At 40.6% G+C, this 22342-nt stretch overlaps 1 protein-coding gene across 1 annotated transcript in view; it reads right to left on the bottom strand.

The window, feature by feature from the left end:
• LRP1B (LDL receptor related protein 1B) overlaps positions 1 to 22342 on the bottom strand; it is a 1094775-nt gene that overhangs the window by 167360 nt on the left and 905073 nt on the right. Inside the window, exons 44-51 of the mRNA XM_075284520.1 lie at positions 21246 to 21438; positions 19309 to 19434; positions 16921 to 17049; positions 7669 to 7788; positions 3735 to 3848; positions 2333 to 2482; positions 1001 to 1123; positions 373 to 492 (exon numbers count right to left, since the gene is read on the bottom strand). Of these exons, the coding sequence (XP_075140621.1) occupies positions 373 to 492; positions 1001 to 1123; positions 2333 to 2482; positions 3735 to 3848; positions 7669 to 7788; positions 16921 to 17049; positions 19309 to 19434; positions 21246 to 21438 (1075 nt within the window). The remainder of the gene's footprint in view (positions 1 to 372; positions 493 to 1000; positions 1124 to 2332; positions 2483 to 3734; positions 3849 to 7668; positions 7789 to 16920; positions 17050 to 19308; positions 19435 to 21245; positions 21439 to 22342) is intronic.

Here is a 22342-nt window from a genome sequence, read left to right as displayed (position 1 = left end):
CAGTTTTGCAACTTTATAAGTACAATAGGGAAGATTTATGAAGACTGGTGTTCTTAATTCCAGTCTTCATATTCCCTGAGCTGGCAGAGGGTCCTGACTCCTTCCTCCAAGATAATGACATTTTTATCAATATGCAAATGAGATATACAAAGTAACAAAGATGTTGCCACTTACCTCTTTGGAGCAAAGGTAACACCCTTGTTGTTCTGAAGAGCTCATTTACATATTGACAAAAAGATGACATCTCAGTAATGGAGGCAGCCATTCACAAGGGGAAATCAGTGGATTCAAATGACCCTAACCCGGGTTGATGTCCCTGGTTCTGGTGACAGACTCTTCAATTGTGTTACCTGGTTATTTAGTAATACCTACCGCAGACATCATCGCTCTCATCTGAACCATCGCCACAATCGTCCTCTCCATCGCACATCCACTGTTTAGATATACACTTGTTTTTGGTGCAAGCAAACTGGCTCCATGAACATGAGGTACCTGAGGGAGTAAAATTGTATCTAAAAATTAAGAACATTTTGGTTTCAGTGACATTAATCATAAACATCTCCTTATGGGCTGCAGGAAGCAGAGGTGTCTAAGATCTACGTAGCTGTTTGTAGGGTCACAGAAGATGTTCCAGTGCATTAAGTCAATAACACTGATCACCGTTAGCAGTTGAATCTGAATATTTGCTATGTAGAATAGGTATCATAGGCAGCCATGTAATATATGGCCGAGCTCACGTCTACAAAGACGAAAACACTTTTGATTATTCATTCCGGTTAATCCAGAGCAGGAGATCCCTCTCTATCCAACCTAGGATTAATCATCGGGCCACATTATCAAAATAAGCCAATGGCGACTATCTCAGCTTACATACTGCTGCCGTTGGCTGGATTAGATGGTGTCTGGGAGGATATCCACCAAAAATAGCATTGAAAAGAGTTCTTCTAGAAAGAGGATGCTAAGTATCCATATGGTCAGGGGTCCCAGAATGTGCACTCACCACAGTGCAGCTCATCTGTACCATCCTCGCAGTCCTTTTGGCCATCACAAACCCATGTATTGAGAATGCACCTCCCACTGCGACAAGCAAAGTAATTTTCTTCACATTTTTGATGTTTTTTTGCTGGACAGAAAGAGAAAGAACATAGTTTATAGTTATCTCTTATTGTCATTTATGTACAGGATTTCACTTCCCACCCCTGGACCTGATCTCTGCTAAACAACACCAGAATTGGACTGGTCCACCATAGTACCAAATGATCTTCTGGTGGGTCAAGATTCTAATGCAATAATGAGCCCCACAGATCTAGAAGAAGACCATCCAATTTGGAGGCTATTAGTAGGGTTGAGCTAAACTTGAGATTTCAGGATCGATTTTAAAATCTGATTTCCGATCATTTTCCAGCTGATCCCGATCGGGAAATTTGCTCGATCGCCAATCAGAATCCGATCTTTTCCGATCCCAATCGCTCAACCTTAGTTAATGAATGCTTCTCTATGGGAAAGTCACTTTTAATGTTCAGCTGATCATGAGATTTCAAAATCTGATTCCCGATAATTTTCCAGCTGATCCCAATTGTGATATTTGCTCAATTGCCGATCGGAATCCGATCTTTTCCAATCGCGATCGCTCAAGCCTAGCTATTAGATTTTATTTCCTTGGGGTTGATAGAATTTTGGTCTTTTTATCCGGTGAGCCCAAGAAACCCCACTGCTTCAAAATCAGTCCCAAATTACTCCATGTGAATGTACCCTAAGCAGGTGTAACCTTGGCTCAATAAGCTTCACTATAATCAACCACATCTTCGAGTTCTTCGAGATTATATGACTCCTTGTCTATACTTCTTACAGGGTTGAATTCGCTGGCACATCACAACAACTAAACACTTACTGTGCTGTCTCGAAATAGATTTTGCATCGGACCCAGGAGCTGCAAGCTACGCTTCTGTTCACATTAGAAAATGACAGAGTACAGTACTGTATATTATACAGGTTCTAAATGCCAAACCCTTTCCTTCCCTGAGATTATTCTCCTTAGTAACCAAATGTGCCGTTCTGCCGATGATTAGAAACGTATTCCAATGGAACAATGGCCCATTCTATCCACTGACATTTGAGGTTTATGAATTTATAACACACGGACAAAAAAAAAAATTCTGAAAATTGGCTGAAACAATGAGACGCTCTCCCATTCCGCGCTAGGAAATGGCATCTCTCCACAGAGCGTCTGCTAATTTCATATCTTTATAAACTCTGCATTTTATTACGTTGTAATAATTCGCTAACACAAAGCCAACAGGATACATCAGCAGAACTGCAAAGTGGAAATTACCTGGGCATTTTAATTCATCGGAATAGTCCCCGCAGTCGTTTGCGCCGTCGCAGATCCATTCTGGCAGAATGCACAGGGACGTGGAATTACAGGGGATGAATCCAGACTTTTTCACTCCAAGTTTGTAATAATGGGAGCAGTCAGTATTATCTGGAAGGGGACAGGCATAGCCTTTGTTAAGTGATGACATACGTGGAGATTCTACACTGATTTAAAGGGGCAGAATATAGAAAACCTATAGACAGCCTGGGAGGGGGTAACCCAAAAAATTCTATTGTAGCATTCCTTTCCTTCTCATGTCAGGACTCACGGGACTGGAAGTGTGTAGACTCACATGAGTGATGAGACCTATCAATAGTCATTGAAGAGGGACCAGTGATGTCACTCACACACGTCACTGGTTCTTTTCCAGATACCACCAAGGCCATTGATTGGTCATGTGACCCTCCCTACTTCCTTCCACGGGAAGTTAAGAAAGACCAGGACTACACCCCAACTGCCCTTGATTTTTCTGTAATTCATGGACAACCCTTACATTTTATTTAAAGAGGCTTCAATGGAAGCCAAAACATTTGCAATCATTGGACTATCTTGGGGGAAATTGGGCTCTGTTACAATTTTTGACCTGCCCTCCATCCTGAATGGTAATCGTCATGTATTGGAGACCAGTAGTGACAGGTGGAGCCCATTGACTTAGAATAGGTTCACTGTAGTCTTCAATGTTTTAATGGGAAAGACTTTGTTTACCAGAGACTTAATTCGATGGCAAAGTCCGTCCCGTTTGTCAGAAGAATTGACATTTGTTCACGACAACATGACACACCACTGCAGAATGCACCCAACCATATTATAAGTCAATGAGAACCATCACGTATCTATTGTGCTGGATTCAGAACCATGTCATGACTACCGTTTAGAAAGTAGACCTCAAATCAAATGCAAAGACAGTCAAAATGTGTTGGTAGATGGTTTGCATAAGCAATAATGAAAGACATAGGGTAGGATTGATCAGGACCGGTGTACGATCCAGTGTTCTTGATGATCCCTGTGATAATGGAGCATTCTGCAGATTCATGACAAGGCTCAGGCCTCACTCTAAGTCAGATCCTTCCTCCATTGAGCCTTATCAAAAATCTACACTAGCTCATATCTGACACCTCAACTTCAGTTGGCAGCGGTGCCATAGGCTTCCCTGTACCGTATGCAAAATGAACCAAACATAAAATATATATATATGGAAACAACATCATTCAGAGACAGTTAAATGAAAAATGGAATTCAATGGAATAAATCTAAATAACCATCAGGAAAACTTCCCGTGAACATATGAAGCTTTACATTGATATGCAAATTCTATCAACACAGGGAAGATTTCCAGATGATTTTCACATGAAGCTCTTACTGCAGTTCTTTTCATCTGAGGCGTCGGAGCAGTCAATCATCTGGTTACATTGTGCCGATTTAGTAACGCAGGTCCCATCGGTGCAGCGGAACTCCGTAGACGCACAAGTAGAAACTGCATAGATATATAAAAACATTACATACAGTTACATAATATCTAGACAATTAGGATCAGCCTTTCCAGGTGGTCCCTGATTTTTGGTTTATGGTAGAGCCTTAGACCCTGTAATTGCTTTGTTTGTAACACATATTCAGCTTGCAATGTCGTAGGCTAAGCCAAATCTGGTTGGAAGTTTGCAGAGGGTGCATTTTGTTGGGTTGTTGGGCAACAGAGAGTAGCAAATGATTACATCATTTGGGGAAAGTGAGCGCTGCTCTGGGGTACAGTGTAGGACTGATTACAGATGAGCCCCTGACTACCTTTTCTTTTGTTTTGACATATCCAATGACTAGCTTTGAAAAATGTCTGACAAAGTAACATCAAAAATTATTTAAGTCCTTGGAATCTCCTTTAATAGGGTCCATGGATATGTCTGTATAACTACATACAAATGTGTGACTTTAGTAGGGCACCCATAGGCTTCATAGATGCCTTATAGAACCCTCCAATTTCATGTCAATTCTTGTAACAATTTGTTTCTATCACATGCAGAAAAAAATTATGCCAAGTGCCATCATGATAGAGGCGTCCATCCTACAAAGAATGTCTTCCGTATATGATGCTACATGGAGTCCACTACAGCCAGGCGGAGCATCCATGTGCATCCTACCCTGGTGACTTTGCCATGTGTATGAGGCTTGACTCTGCTTTTTCCGCTCATGGACACAATAGATTTATTTCCGCTGATTTGGAGCCTTGTAATTACCCGTTAATTGTAAGCTCTCAGCGTTTGGCTAGCATAGGAAAAAAATCTGCAGCCAAAATCATTTTATATTGGTCATTTATTACATTTTGGATAAACTACGTATGAATCCTCTTGTCTTCCTCGCTGAGAACAGTGGTGCCAAAAAGCAGCAAAGCATGACCCGGTAGGTTTTATATGGGCGGACGATTGGCCGTTCAGGTTGTTGTCACTTTACAGCAGATGTCCACATCAATACAAAATTAACTCACAACCTTGGATTTTGTAATGTTTAGGGAATTGGGTAAAACGAGGGCCCGTAAAATGAAATAAAACAACCCTACAAAACACGAGTTCTAAGTAAAACCATCTGCAGACGTGTGTAAGGCCCAAAAACAGAATATATAGAACATGATGTAGATCTTGTTTTTTGGGTTCAACACGCTTCTGTACTTAGTTTTATCTAGAAACCGTGTTTTGTAGGGTTGTTTTATTTATTTTGGAATTATATTATGGAATTTATTAAATTATCATTTTACATTCATATAAAATTCTTTGATTGAATGAGCCTATCTCCCATTGTGAAGGATTTCTATGTTTTACTGACATAGTAGACATAGTGTCTGGATCTATACCAGAGTGGGTGTGGCTTACAATGGGCGTGGTTTATAATGGGTGTGGTTTATAACTTTATGACACATTTAGGAAACAGAAATAGCAAATATGGTGCAAATTTTCTTGTGCAAAATAGACCAAGTTTAAATTGGTGCAATGGATTTATGACAATTTACTTTGTGCACCATAAATTCCCATCGTGTGTCACATATTTGTCTCCTCGCTAAGAGAGGGATGATCTGTGTCTGCTTATGTTGTGCCAAAAATTGTAAGGCTTTTGATGCAAGTGCCAAATATTTGTTCCTTACAGCCTGCAAGATAAGATTATTGTCTTCATGTTTTGCTCCAAATATTTGTTTTATGATGTGTCAGAATTTTGGAGCTTCCAGAAATCCTCCATATTTATGAAGGTTTGTATGACAGATTCATAAATATGTCTAAAACTACAAACAGGATTCATAGCTCAAAATGGTATTCAAAGATCAAGAACTTTCCTAAATAGATTGCTTTAGCATTGCTACTTTGTTTGCCTGCTATATTAGATTATTCCTCCCATTATTGACATGACCTGTATCTGATAAGACTGGATAGAGTTATGAGTCACTGCTCTCTGGTGGGGCTGAGTGCTCTCACTGTTATGTACAGTTCTGCAGTCAGGACAATCAGGTCAGCTAAGTGCAGTTTACTGATAAAGGCTCAGACAGTGTTTATCTCTCTATGTAAACACAAAGATTACACTAAGTTTAGCGAAAGAAAATTGTCTATGTAAGTCTTCTATTCAACCATGTGTAATGTAATATACATTTACTGTGCATTTATATTAGATTTCTAGTAATCATAACAAATTATCTCTCAATGCAAGGGCAAAGTCTATATCTATTGAGGTACTTCATTAAACAGTCAAAGTCCTTCCAGCAGTTTGCTGAAGAATACAGGAAGTGAGAATAAGAGACAGCAGGTAAATCTATTGAGACAGGGAGATGGGAAAACCCTTGTGAGGGTGAGTTCACACCTGCGGCCAGTCTCTGCTTTGCAGGTTTCAGTCTTCTGCCCGAGAAACTGGACAGGAGATGGAAACCAGCAGTCAGTTTTCCAACCCATTCACTTGAATGGATTTGCAAAGTGACGACCCGTGAGCATCTTGTGCCTCTCCGCAGTGAAACCGTTTTTATAATCGGACACAAAGTCAGACATGCAGGACTTTGTGTCCAGTTAAAAGAAAATGGTTTTGCTGTGGAGACCAGAAGATGATCACAGGCGGACGCTGACTGCCGGGTTTACGTCTCCTCTCCAGTTTCTCGGGCAGAAGACGGAAACCCACAAAGCAGAGACCGGGTGTTTGTATGAACCCGCCCTGAGACAGTTCAAAGATTGACAAAAACGGTAAATGTGCCCCAATGTGTCCCCCTAACCACTTTTTGATCTTTTGTCCTGAAATATTCATTTTTGGAAGATAACAAGCTACAATCGATATGTTATCCAAAAAAAAGTTATGGTAATTTTTTCCTTTACGAATTTGGTCATGTTGTGCCAGTGAAGATAAGGAGAAAAAAAGTGAGGAAGAACACAATTATATTGTGTTCATCTCAAAACTGAGAAATCGCAGATTCCAAAAGTACAACAGACCCCTATAGGGTGCAAACCAGCGCCGCACCTCCCATGAGGCGACCTGAAGCAACCGCTTCAGGCGGCGCTATGCCAGTGCCCCGGGGAGGGCGGCATTTTTGCTTACCTAAGCCAGTCCAGGACAAGCTGTCCTGGACTGACTTAGCACCAAGTGGTGGATTGGGGAGGCCGCTGGAGCAGCAGATAAGGCACGCCCCCTTCGCTCCGCCCCTTCGCTCCGCCCCCTCCTCCGGGGGGGGGGCTTGCTTTCTGTCGTCTGCAGGTTCACCCCTGGTGCAGACATGGCAGCTGTCCCCAGACTGTCTGAGGGGGTCAATGGACCTTCTAACACGTAAACAGGCACAAGTATTACAATAGCACATGGTAATGTAGGCAGGGCACATGGTTAGTTATTTTGCTTTGGGATCTGGAACTTCACAAAAAGAAACTTCTATAACGGTGTTAAAGTGAGACCTATGACAAGTCGAGCCACTATTAATATTGATAGTCGTTTCATAATATCTGTCCACAATAACAAAACAAAAACATTCTCTACTGCGATTTGTTTTGTTCAACCTGACATTGTTCTTGACCTCCGGAGATTATTTTAATATTGTGAATTTTGTGATTCAGACAAGATACGGTGACAGATTCATCGTTAATATCCTGCTTTGAATGCATTGCCGTGCGTATAACGGAGCTGTGCGTCTGGGAATATCAACAGATATATTATCTGGACAGTCTCTGGTAAACTCTCGCCTTGTGTCTCAACAACAGATCTTGTGTCCTCATTTTCCGAACAATTACATTCCAGAATGCGGCCATTTGTCTGAGTAAAGAGTTTAACATTTAGTTGAAATAATAGGTGCTTACCTTTGCAGTCTAGTTCGTCTGTGTTGTCCCCACAGTCATCTTCATCATCACATACTTTATTATTGGAAATACAGCGCCGATTTCCGCAGAGTTTGTAGCCTTTCCAACAACTCCGGTTTTCTGGTAAATTAACACAAAATATAGAGTAAGAAGCCAGTTGAGTTTTTATTATATCTTCAGGGGTGTAATTATATGGGGAGCTGAGGACGCAGTCAAATCTGAAGTTGGAGACGGACAGGTCCAAAAGTTCCTCTGCTCATATGTTTAGACCAGTCCAATAAATGGCACAGCATACAGTAGGCCAAATTTTGCATTAGGCACAAGAACATCAAGTTACCCCTTGCAAACACTGAATCTATCTATCTATCTATCTATCTATCTATCTATCTATCTATCTATCTATCTATCAGCACTCAATAACTTGCAGGACAGGAGATGGAAAGGGTCCCTTAAGTCCCTTAAGACCAGAATCAGCAGAGGCCAAAAAAAACCCACTAATACTCACCTCAACCAAGAGTCCAATCTTCTTTCCCAGTGTCCGGTCTTCAGCCATGGTTTCTTGTAGCATTTTCTGACCTCTTCTCCAATATCACATACCCCATGCTTACTACAGAAGCCTGTGATTGGCCTTCAGTGGTCATATGGGCATAATCAAAATATCATGACATTCTGTGCACCAAATAACTACTGGGGCCTAATCACGGGTCTCAGGGGTGAGTCTGGGACACTTGATATCAGAGAAGATGTAGGAAGAGGCCTGAAGAGGTCACAAGAGCCCATGAATAGACCTGAGAGTATAACAACGAAAATTTGTAACGAACCAAGCTCATTATGAACTCATTTATATATGTTCTTTCTTGTAAGATTGCTGGAGGTGCCGTCTTTAGGACATCCATTGATCAAGTGAACAGAGATCTTGTGTCTCCTGTTTGAATAGAGTGGTGGACACACAAATATATTCCATTCAAGATAGCTGAAGGAGATAGCCGAGAACTGATCCATTGAAAGGGGGATACACGACCTGCATCCCTGTGATCATTAGGTATCCCAGCAGTCAATCCTGATAAGTGTTTTCCATGACTCAACCTTTTTAAGACATATGGAGGTCATCGAGGAAGATCTTCTTCCTGCTACCTTTTAATCCAGAGGGGACTTCCCTAAGTTGGCTTTTCCTGTATATATTGCTTATCGCTCTGATTCTGCAGTTATACTCATTTACAGTTGCCCCCTTTTGTTAATCTACCAAATTTAGGTAAGTAAAAAGTAATGGATGGATCGAAGACAGGACTTGAGGATCAGACTACACAGAGTTAGTGTGTAGTCTGTATAGGAACTGTATATACAAAATGGTAAGAGACTTCCTTTTTCTATTTCACTGCAGCAATACATAATGGATACATATCCTATATATAACCTTTATAGTTTGTCCATAGTTCAATCCAATTTGGAAGATATAATAGACACAAAAGAATCAGCTATAACGGTGCTCCTAGTTCTGGGGGCCCGTACACCCTTGAGAACAAAACCACTTTGCATCGAGTTACAATGACTTGCAACTCTATATCCATGCTACAAATTGATACATATTTTGCAGATGGATTCTACAACGTGCATGGTAGATCATGGAGCTTGGATCTGTTTGGGTCATACTTTAGGTAATTACTAGAGATGAGCGAGAAGTTAAATACTCAATATTCGATATTCGTTTTGAGTAGCCCCTCAATATTTGACGACTCAAATCGAATATCGAATCTATTATACTTTTTTTTTTTTTTTTTTTTTTTTTTTTTCTTTTTATGTAGATTGTGAGCCCCACATAGAGCTCACAATGTACATTTTTTCCCTATCAGTATGTCTTTTTTGGAATATGGGATGGAAATCCATGCAAACACGGGGAGAACATACAAACTCCTTGCAGATGGTTTTATGCCCTTGGCGGGATTTGAACACCAGGACTCCAGCGCTGCAAGGCTGCAGTGCTAACCACTGAGCCACCGTGTGGCCCCTCTATTATACTCTATGGGGGGAAAATGCTTGTTTCAGGGGTAGGCAAAATTCGATCAAATTGAACTTACCAAGTCCATGAGTGAGGGTCGGGCTGGATTCTCCGAGAAGTCTTCTCCGCACAGCGTCCCCGCTGCATCTTCCGGCTCTGAATTCACTCTTCCAGGCATTGAGCCTAGACAGAGCTGACTGCGCATGTCCGCACTACAAGAAAATGGCCGCTTATAGTCAAAGCGAACATTTTCTTGTAGCGTGGGCATACGCAGTCGGCTCTGCCCAGGCCCGATGCCTGGCAGAGTGAATTCAGAGCCGGAAGACGCCGCGGGGACGCTGCACAGAGACTTCTAAAGGTAGGAGAAGAACCAGAGTTGATTGGCCGACTGTATAGCATTCAGCCAATCAATGCTGGTTCTGCATCGAATCTTTCCATTCAAATAGCGAGTGGTATTCAATTGAGTACGAGTATTTTGAATACCTTAGTATTCGATCGAATACCTACTTGATCGAATACTACTCGCTCATCTCTAGTAATTACCCTAATGTGAAGGATGGGAATCAGGGCACAAGACCTTGGGGCTACGGCTCGGGGAGTATTTTTGCTTTAACATACAAAACTTTATAATTAAAACTCAAGTTACTTTTAATAGTAACTACTTAAAGTAGAAAAAAAAAATAATCAAGTAGTCAATTTGCAGTAAGTACCGTATAATTTCTGCTTTTCTACAACTGACCCGAAAAAGTGAATTTTCTTCTGCTCTGTACAGATAATTAGATTTTTCTCATCAAGTGTTCAATAGAAAATGGACCATGTACAGTTTTAACCATGCAGCCTCTGTAATTACACTTATGAAGATCTCTTGTGTTAACTGAACTGTGGCAATCGCCGTAATCCGGAAAACCGTTTCTGAAGAATGCCATCAATTGTATTTTTGGTTTATACAATGGCTAAGTAGTTTTCAATATATTTTTTTCCATACAAGTCTTTCTGTACAAATTTGATAAGAACAGCAATGTTTTTGAAAGATAGGTTATGTAATGTAGATCAAAGACCATTTGATTTTTTGATTTTTTAATTTTTTTTAAAAGGAACTGATGCATTAAAACATATGTCTGTATCTCAGGCCACCAAATTGCTGCAATGTATCTAAAATAAAATAAAAAATACTCTTGATTAAAAATATATAGGGTTGAGCCAATCTTGAAATTTTTAGGATCGATTTTAAAATCTGATTTCTGATCATTTTCTAGCCAATCCTGATCCCGATCATGAAATTTGCTTGATCGCCGATCGGCATCCGATCTTTCCCGATCGCTCAACGGTAATTGTATTTTATATATGCGTTAGGGTTTAGCCGATCTTGAGATTTCAAATTCCAATTTCCGATCATTTCCCAGCCGATCCTGATCCTGATCATGAAACTTGCTCGATCGCCAATCGGGATCCGATCTTTCCCGATCGCTCAACTCCAATTTTATTTTATATATACGGTAGGGTTGAACCAATCTTGATATTTCAAAATCCGATTTCCAATCATTTTCCAGCCGATCCTGATCCAGATCGTGAAATTTGCTTGATTGCCGATTGAGATCCGATCTTTCCTGATCCCGATTGCTCAACCCTATTACAGACTAAAATTAATCCTTGAACAAAGTGTTACCCAGAAGTCATATGTAAGGCTCCGTTCACACATGAAAAGAAATTGGTCAAATAGGTACAGAAATTGTTGAAATTGGTGCCAGATCAAGTAGAAAACCGGTAACATTCACTCATTCACATAGTACTTTTTTGGTGGTTTTGATCTCTTAATAGAACTAAATAGTGGTGCCAGTCTTCTTATCACTGGTGGAGGGTATGCCTCATATATGAAGAACTGCACATCTCATCATAAATAAGGTGCACCCTCCACTGGGCCGAGCACCTGGAGGGAAGAGTACACCACCTTGTAGCTGGAATATTTTCCCCACATAATTATATCATATTTCTGGTATAAATAATATTAAATCTTGTGCACCGCACCGCCTGAATACCCACAACACACCCAATTTTCAGGAAAGTGGCAAGGGCAACACATAAGACAAAAAATCCATATTTTTTTTTGTGCAAAAACCCAATTTAGACAAAAAAATGGCAACAATTTTTCATGCCCTACATGTTGGAAAACTAGCGTACAAGGCATATTATATCCTCCGCAGTGTCTTTCTCTGTTTGTGCTGGTTCTTGGTGTTCTTTGTAGCTGAACTCTGTTGACACTTAGGGATTTCACAAGAAGCCTCAATACATGATACAACCAACAATAAGTGGACACTTTCTCATTCATCATCCAACTTACACACTTTATATCAAACAATGATTGATAATCTTTGTACCCATAACAGGATATTTCACACTAAGATTTCCCAATGTAAACCATCGGGACATCAGTCCTTTTTGATCATCTTTAAATGATGGGAAAGGGGGCAAAGGGAGGGGAGTAACATGACTGCAGAGTCAGAGGCCATAGGATGTTTTTGTAGTTTATAACTGTGGAAACATATAGATCTGCAAGCTGTGCACGCAAAATAGTAGGATAGGCTTAACAAGGACTGTTTGCAAAGATGCCTATGCTTCAACTCCCTGTGACTCTGCTCTACTCTGGTCAGTCATGTGACTAGGAGTTGAGGCATGAGCAGTGGAGCCTAAGGGATGAGACTCCTCCCCCTTCCCAGTGCACTCTACAAAGCTAACTTGAATCCACACAGTAAGTTTATAAGGTGTCCTCAATGCATCTTATATCCCCACACAACCCCTTTAGAGCTCTGAAGATCTTATCCGTACAATCTTACCAATGGCCAATGGCAGATTTTCATATTTTTAAAAAAACACTAGGTCCTATTATTAAAAACATGAAACCACTGCCTAAGGTTATTACTAAAAACAAGGTTTTTTTACCCTAATAATGATAAAGTGAAAGCAAAGAAGATTAGATATAGGAACTGTATTATTAACTTATGAGCCAAGTGAGGCACGAAAAGAGATCTTAGGTAAGAATACAAAACGGCTGAAATTTGTGAAGAAAAAAATATTCTATCTCATGATTAAACTAACAAATTTTAAGAGAGAAAATAGCTGCTGGTAGATATTTTACTACGTTACACCAAAACCAATTTTCAAACCATTTAATATTACATTGCCCTCTAAAATAAATTACAATTTCTCGCTTTCAGCTATACAAAGTTTTCAAGCAAAAAGAACAACTAAAAACCTTTCTTCAAAGGGTCACGAACTTTTGCACTTGTGATGGAAATTTTTCTCCCTGTAGTCACGAGGAAGAACTGTCGATTTGTAAATAGCCAGGGGTCTCCATTATAGGAAGGTGATGATCTTATCTCAGTTCTACATACTCTACATTTACGAATCCTCCATAGTATTGACAACTTAAAGACAAACATTGCAATTTTTTTTGCGTTTATCATTTTCTGTTCTCGCAGAATAAAAGAGATACATTTACTAAAAACTGAATACATCTGTATAGCCACAGCACGTAGCTCTAATATTACCCAAATTAAACCCGAAGTGCGCTAACATTGGTGAGGGTTATCAAATACCCCAAATTGCTGATATTTTGTCTAAAAATAAAAAGTGCAATTTTGTTAAAGATATAATAATTACAGATAACCGAACGGCGTTCGATCGATTGGTATAATTGAAATATCAGGCTGTTCGATATATTCGATTCCAATCAAATAAAATCAAATTTTTTTGTCGATCACACGTAGGAATATCGTTAAGAAAGTCTATTCTTCTCCTGCCTTTAGATGTCTTCTCTGTGTCGCTGTTTGGTAGAAATCCCAGTTTTCGTCTGTATGCAAATGAGTTCTCTCACAGCACTGGGGGCGGGCCCCAGCGCTCAAACAGCACTGGAGGAGTCCCCAATGCTGTGAGAAAAATCTCCAGCTCCGCCTCCATCTTCTTCAGGAACGGCCTCTCTGCGCATCTTCTTCCAGAGCTGGGTTCAAACTTCTAGGCCTAGGGCTGAGCAGACTGTGCATGCCTGCGGCCACAAGAAAAATGGCCGTTTACCCAGTAAGTATGCGGCCATTTTTCTTGTGGCCTGAGGGCATGTGTATTCGGCTCTGCCCGAGGCCTAGAAGTTTGAACCCAGCTCCGGAAGAAGATGTGCAGAGAGGTCGTTCCTGAAGAAGAGGAGGCGCTGGAGATTTCTCTCGCAGCATTGGGGACTCCTCCAGTGCTGTTTGAGCGTTGGGGCCCGCCCCCAGTGCTGTGAGAGAACTCATTTGTATACAGACGAAAACCGGGATTTCTACAGAATGGCAGCGCAGAGAAGACATCTAAAGGTAGGAGAAGAATAGCCTTTCTTGAAGCCAACAAAAAATGTGTTTAATGATAGAATCCCTTTAAGTGAAATTCTCTAAATATAAAGTGACAAAAAAAAAAAAAACTCATTCTAAAGTTTCTTAATCATGCAGAATTTAACAATAAGTAATTCAAAATATACTTAAAAATTATAAGCAATTAAATAAACAAAGTACGAGAAAGTAAAAACTATAAATAATTATCTTATGTTAGCGCTACGTTTCTAACCAATAAAGCCGTTAAATTAAAATGTTACTAAAACAAGATGCATCTCTTATTAAGGAGACTTCTCACCATTTCTTTAGTGTCTGTTTTAGTAACAATATTTATTTCCCTTCTTTTGTTAAAGTTCTATGTTCAGCCATTGTATATCTTTAAAGTTTTGAGTAAATTGACAAGTGGTTGGGACCATTTTCATCCCTATACAATTTGTCCAGTGTTGACAGTATTCCAGCCTTCTATCTCTATTTTCCAACCCACTATCTCTATTTTCCAACCCGCTATCTCTATTTTCCAACCTGCCATCTCTTTTTTTCCAACCTGCTATCTCTATTTTAGAAAAGTGGGTGGAGCAGGATGGAGATCAAGTTGAGTCGGGAATAGAGATGAGCGAACAGTGTTCTATCGAACACATGTTCGATCGGATATCAGGGTGTTCGCCATGTTCGAATCGAATCGAACACCGCGTGGTAAAGTGCGCCAAAATTCAATTCCCCTCCCACCTTCCCTGGCGCCTTTTTTGCACCAATAACAGCGCAGGGGAGGTGGGACAGGAACTACGACACCGGGGGCATTGAAAAAAATTGGAAAAAGTCATTGGCTGCCGAAATCAGGTGACCTCCATTTTAGACGAATAGTGGATTTCAAATCCGGGTCATATGAGAATGTGAACTTTGTGACTATGAGACAGGGATAGCTGTACAGGCAGGGATAGCTAGGGATAACCTTTATTTAGGGGGGAATGTTATTAAAAATAACTTTTTGGGGCTCTATCGGGTGTGTAATTGTGATTTTTGTGAGATAAACTTTTTCCCATAGGGATGCATTGGCCAGCGCTGATTGGCCGAATTCCGTACTTTGGCCAATCAGCGCTGGCTCTGCTGGAGGAGGCGGAGTCTAAGATCGCTCCACACCAGTCTCCATTCTGGTCCGACCTTAGACTCCGCCTCCTCCAGCAGAGCCAGCGCTGATTGGCCGAATTCCGTACTCTGGCCAATCAGCGCTGGCCAGTGCATTCTATTGGCATGATGAAGCAGTGCTGAATGTGTGTGTTTAGCTCAACTACACCGGTGGAGTAGTTGAGCTAAGCACACAGATTCAGCTCTGCTTCAATCAGCGCTGGCCAATGCATTCTATTAGCTTGATGAAGCAGAGTGTGCACAAGGGTTCAAGCGCATACTCAGCTCTGATGTAGCAGAGCCAAGTGTGCACAAGGGTTCAAGTGCACCCTCGGCTCTGCTACATCAGAGCCGAGGGTGCGCTTGAACCCTTGTGCAGCCTCGGCTCTGCTACATCAGAGCCGAGTGTGCGCTTGAACCCTTGTGCACACTCTGCTTCATCAAGCTAATAGAATGCATTGGCCAGCGCTGATTGAAGCAGAGCTGAATCTGTGTGCTTAGCTCAACTACTCCACCGGTGTAGTTGAGCTAAACACACACATTCAGCACTGCTTCATCACGCCAATAGAATGCATTGGCCAGCACTGATTGGCCAGAGTACGGAATTCGGCCAATCAGCGCTGGCCCTGCTGGAGGAGGCGGAGTCTAAAGTCGGACCTGAATGGAGACTGGTGTGGAGCGATCTTAGACTCCGCCTCCTCCAGCAGAGCCAGTGCTGATTGGTCGAGTTCCGTACTCTGTCCAATCAGCACTGGCCAATGCATTTCTATGGGGAAAAGTTAGCTTGCGAAAATCGCAAACTGACAGGGATTTCCATGAAATAAAGTGACCTTTATGCCCCCAGACATGCTTCCCCTGCTGTCCCAGTGTCATTCCAGGGTGTTGGTATCATTTCCTGGGGTGTCATAGTGGACTTGGTGACCCTCCAGACACGGATTTGGGTTTCCCCCTTAACGAGTATATGTTCCCCATAGACTATAATGGGGTTCGAAACCCATTCGAACACTCGAACAGTGAGTGGCTGTTCGAATCGAATTTCGAACCTCGAACATTTTAGTGTTCGCTCATCTCTAGTCGGGAACACTTTTGCCCAACAGATTTATTATAATTCATGCCAGAAAACTGGTTTTAGCTACGGACTGAGTTATGGTTTGAGTTATACCTGAAATCTATACCAGTCCCTAACCATATTAGGAGTAACTTGTGTCACTTGTGGCACAAGACACACTATTAAGTAGTCAGAGGACTCTTAAGGCACAACTTGCCCTAGAGGACTGGCATAGGAAACACCAATCTTAAAGAACTCCCTAATTTTTTTCACATACCATGATGGTTTTGCTACTCTGGTTAGAGGCATACATTATACATTGATATATTTATAATACATATATAATATAATATATTTTATGGTAACTTCTTGAAATGACTTCCTGTTTGGTTTCTGCCAAGTCCATTACTAACATAAGGACATTATAGGGGTCAACATTACATTTTTATATCAGTTTTCAGACATAATTGCAAATGACTTCCATATTCTAATGATATAAACTATAAGAAGTGCGGATTAGTAGATTTACATTTATACAATGTCCACAATCAAACAGTCATCGAGTATGAACAGATAATAGACCACAAAAGACTTTTTTAAACACTTACTAGAAAACCTTATTTTCTTTAGCAATGTAATTATCTAGTAAAGTATAAAACTTACACATTATTGTTAAACAATGTATCGAGTCTATTGTTAGTCTATAATGCCGAGCTGTAGAAACTCACCACAGTATGAATGCTTTTCATCTGATCTGTCTTTACAGTGTGCAATGCCATCGCAGGTCAATTCATACTCAATGCATTCGCCATTCCCACATTCAAACTCAGAAAACACATTGCAAGATGAATTTCTGGCTGAAAAGAGAAAAAGGAAAAATGGGTCAACATTTGTCCTCACCTTTGTGTAGAATCGAAGACTTATTACAGAACATTAGACTTACAAAAGAACTTAGAAGATTCTAAACATTTCCCAGTGCAGATACTTAACAAGGTTTTCCAACTAAAACCAATCTCACCAATGATACGGCCACGAGTCCGACAATGTAGGTGCTCTGTATCCTTTACCAGAAAATTGGGCACACGAGCTTTCACTCTCTATTAAAGTAAATGGGATACAATGTACGTACAGATGTGACCAGACTCGGCTACTCTCAGTTTTGCTATCTAGTGCATTCAGTCGGTGTGATGTCACTTCTTGTTCCCATCAGCGGGCAAGGAGTGAGTTTATAAGTGAGAACTGTTTGTCTGTGCTCCTTGATGCTCGGTGCAAAGAAATCAGTTACAAGGACTTTGCATGTAGTAAAACATTGTATCCCTTAAATATACTTTTGAAATTCTGTAAAGTGTATGAGAAGATTTGTTTATGAACTACTAAGGTTCTATCAATTGGATTACTAAAGTCAATGTTGAGAACAACGAAGTAGGATTGAACCATTTTTGACAAAATTGAAGGAACATCCAAACCCTAAATTTTTGGAACTCGACACATGAATTATTACTAAATACTGAGGTCCCTTCAGACCCCAAAGTATAAAAATTGGAGGCTAGGGGGAAGTGTGGAAAAAAAAGAAAAAAAAGACAGGGCTCTGTCAGGGTGTCTTGTCTTACCCAGGTGTCTCCAGGATTTAGACTTCTCACTGGCATCAGCGTCCCAGGGCACCAAAGAGGAACACCAATGTCAGGAAAAGGTCATGATTAGAGATGAGTGAACAGTAAAATGTCCGAGGTTCGATATTCGTTTCGAGTAGCCCCTCAATATTTGACTACTCAAATCGAATATCGAACCCTATTATAGTCTATGGGGGGAAAATGCTCGTTTCAGGGGTAGGCAATGTTCGATCAAATTATACTTACCAAGTCCACGAGTGAGGGTCGGGCTGGATCCTCCAAGGAGTCTTCTCCGTGCAGCTTCCCTGCAGCATCTTCCGGCTCTGAATTCACTCTGCCAGGCATCGGGCCTGGGCAGAGCTGACTGCGCATGCCTGCACTACAAGCGGACATGCACAGTCGGCTCTGCCCAGGCCCAATGCCTGGCAGAGTGAATGAAGAGCTGGAAGACACCGCGGGAAAGCTGCACAGAGAAGATTTCTAAAGGTAGGAGAAGAACCAGCGTTGATTGGCCGACTGTATAGCATTCGGCCAATCAATGCTGGTTCTGCATCGAACTTTTACATTCGAACAGCGAGTGGTACTCGATCAAGTACGAGTATTTCGAATACCGTAGTATTCGATCGAATACCTACTCGATCGAATACTATTCGCTCATCTCTAGTCATGATGCCAATGCCCCTCTTATTGTTTTTCAGAAGCGACCTGGGACCACTGGTGTCAGCAAGAAGTCTTAAGGATGCTATGGACACCCCGGAAAGGAGGTCCGAAGAAATGGAAACCAGGAGTCCCTGGACTTTGATTATTAAACTATAGGGCTTGAAATTAACCCTGTGGGTGAAACTCGTTACACTTCACAAAACAAATCTTGTGAGGTTCAGCCATCACTCAATGTAAGCGAATAATTTTTCTCTGTTTACTACGGAAGAGTGTTCTAGTCTCTGTGACCTGGATAAGGTAAGCTGTAAACATCACCGTTTGTCAATGCTAAGTTTTGTGTCATGTACAACCTATATAGGTGTTGACTATATTGTAATCCTTTTGTAATCCTGTCCTTATGATAATGGGAAGTGATCTCTACAGAGCAAGAAGTGTCAGCCTATTAAGTGAAAAAAATTGCAAGCTTCCAAGATGTTTTTTTTTTTTTTTTTTTTTATGTAGCCAGTGACAGAATATCTAAAAAGGTCACCAAAAATTCTTTAAAAATATCTTCACAATAAAAATATAAGTACACAGTAGGTCATATCTGGAAACCATTCTAAGTTTCCTTCATAGTACTGTTTATGAATGCAAAGCCAGACAAAAGGTACAAAGTCGCCAGCCTCCTCCGCAGATGTACCTTCCCGATTTTTATTGTTATTTTTACTACACATAACAGAAACTAAAATTGACAGCTGTGTGACATGCGGCATGTAAGGAAATCTAAAAGTAACATGCAATATTAATGTGCTATAGCACTTGGTTTTTTTTTCTTTGCGGTGTCTCGGTCTAGAATATATTACTTACTCACACATCTGTTGTCATCTAATAATAATCGGTCTCCTCTACAGGAACAGTTGACTCGACCATCAGCAGTGAGAAGGCAAAGGTCATGGCAGCCTCCATTCATGTAGGAACATGGCGACAACTCACCTTAGGGGAAACAAATGTAAATAAATCACATGTATAATGTAGAAAGCTACAATTATTTTTTCTAGATTTGTAGGAGTTGTCGGCTGTAAACATCAGCTTTTTTGACTGGTCAAGCAAATATAGCATGACCACAAGCTGGGAAGAATTTCAACATCACTTTATACCCATTAGATTCAGTTTAATTCCATGTAATTCCTGATCATGATGGGTCCTGGCTCATTGTAACCACTCTACACTGTAGCTAACTCTAGGTTCACACCTGCGCTTAGGTTTCCATTCTTCGGGTCCACTTGGGAACCCAAAAAATGGAAACCCAATCCAAATAAAAAGTGGCTAGCCACAGAAACCCTACAGTCCCCATAAACTATAGTGGAGTCCATTGGGTTTCCGCTCAGTTCTGTGGAGAGAAAAGTCCTGCTTGCTTGGGAATCCCCGAATGGAATCCAAGTGTTGGTTTGAACCCAGAATCATGAAAGATCCATTATAAAAACCTCTGTCAGCAGTTGTCTATATAATCTAGGGGCAAATATTATGGACATTATAGAAGGGAGTCTTCCATTTGATGCCAATCGGCAATAAGGACTCCTCCATTAGTAGACCCTAACCATTCAGGCATTACATGGTTGGCCATTCATTGGTTGATCATTCATTCACTGGCCAGCATATGAGGATAATTTCCCATGAAATGGTTTCCATTTCAGTATAGAAGTCACCCAGGGTTCCAGAAGTTGGATCAGTGGTGATCTGACGATCAGGTGACCTGGCTAGCAATTAAAAATGGCAAACAGGGATTTTATGAACCCATCTATGCTAGATGCATTTTTTTTCTGGTGCAGGATTCATTACCCTAACAATGCATTTTGTGTTTCGCTCGGTACTTTTTGCAAAAGTGGGTGGAAAGCAAGGTCAGACAAATTTATAATAACTCACCCAAGAGGACTGGTGGGATTTATACAGGAATAGTTGTCAATTCTAATGCATGAGAAGCTAAGGCTGGAGCCTCTACATTATTCAGGTATGCTCGGTGCCCATAGGGAACTTTATGAATCACCAATCTTAATAAATTCCTCCAATGTCTTAATGAGACGTTACCTATCGGTGGGTCCTCACTTGCCATGCCATCTCACCATCATTAAGAACCACCCCTTTAAGTGCAGTTATCCTAAAGGTTGCCTTTCTGCATCACATCCAGTCATTCTGTGACTTATATGCTTTGTGACAGATTCTCTACAGTACCTTGGCTTACATTGAATAGATTTTAGATTTACTTCCAGTGAACTGAATATACTTTTCCCCAAATTTTTGCAGACTGTCTCGGTTTATGACTCATTGTCATGTGGGAAAATGAAGAGAAAGTAGAATTCGCTAGTGGGCATATTACAATATAATGTGTTGAATTCTGTGCGTCATCTGAAAAGCTTTGTAAGTCAAAACCCTTCGGTTTTCCTTAGCAGGATGGTTTTCAGGGCTGACAGAACTGGCACTTTATAGACTAAATAGATAATACAGGAACTGAAATGTTTTCTCTCTAAAAATGCTCTTGTAGTAACTTAAAAAAATGATGTGAATGAAGTTTGAACTATATTTTACATCTTTGAGGCCAGGCCTGGCTTTGTTGTTGTAACTTGTTTGCTTGTAATACCATGCCTAGCCACTGGGTGTGCTGTTACAAAATCGACATGTTACAAAGCATTTGGAATGATGTAATACAATGTTACAATTAGAGATCATACTGTTACATATTTACCTTTTATGCCTAAAAAACTGATTTTTTTTTAGCAAAGGTCACAATATAAAATATTTCCACTTACAGCTGTTGGTGTCATTGGCCACTGCTATGATCCCCATTGGTTGATGAGGGATATCTGCACGTAGAACCTTTGTTTCACCTCCGGTATATTTGTTTGAGCGCAAAATTGCTCTTCTTACCCAATCTGACCAGAATATATAGTTATCGTAAATGGCCATACTGAGGAATGTGCCAGGTCCCGATCTAACAATTACCTGCAAGAAATGTGAAATAAATTAAAATGTATGCAAATGTACTTCCAATTTGCTTAATTTATTATAATTTTATTCAGACATAGAAATTCTGCATCCCAACCAAGTCCATGTCCTTACCCTTAGAGAGAAGCGTTATAGCATTCATGGCGTCTGTGTTAGGAATATTCAACTTACTGGATTAGAAAAGTGAAATTTACTTTATTCACCCAAAATATGGTAATAAGAGTCATAACATCCCTCCCACCGCACCTCTTACTAGTATTAGTCAGTAGGGGGTGAAGGAAGCTCCTTCCGATTTTGCAGTAACATAAAACTTAGGGTCCATCTTGAAGTATGATGGGAAATAATTACAAACAAAACAAAGGGATTTATGAAACATATTTATTAGGACAATCTATTGTTATAGTATCAATGAGCGGAGTTATCTTTTGTCATAAATATAATACAGCCAGTTAGGATCTGTTCACATATCCATTATATTATATATGGATATATTATATATGCTAGGGGGTCTTTTCAGACCCCCAAGTATAATAATCAGAAGCCCAGGGTAGGTAAGAGAACATAAAAAACAGTATTATTTACCTCTCTGGGCTCCAGGCAGGCTTCAGGCCTACTTGAGGGATATCCCTGACGTCACATGGCTGGGGCCTGCGTCCTTATGCGCTGCAACGCAGGACCTAGTCATGTGACGTGCCGTACATCATTGAAGAAAGCCGACATCAGAAGGAACCTCATAGGAGCCAGGGAGAGGGAAGTAATTGTGTTTCTATGTTTTTATCCTCCCCTGGGTCTCCAATTATAATACTTTTGGGTCTGAAAATATCTATGAGTATAATAATTGTACATGGGTGTCCACAATGGGGCATAATACTGTGTGCAGGGGCCACTAAGGGACATAATA

Source organism: Leptodactylus fuscus, chromosome 8 (assembly GCF_031893055.1).
Source record: "Leptodactylus fuscus isolate aLepFus1 chromosome 8, aLepFus1.hap2, whole genome shotgun sequence".
Lineage (NCBI taxonomy): Eukaryota > Metazoa > Chordata > Amphibia > Anura > Leptodactylidae > Leptodactylus > Leptodactylus fuscus.
Note: the sequence above shows the minus strand (reverse complement) of the source record. Positions and strands in the feature narration are given on the sequence as shown.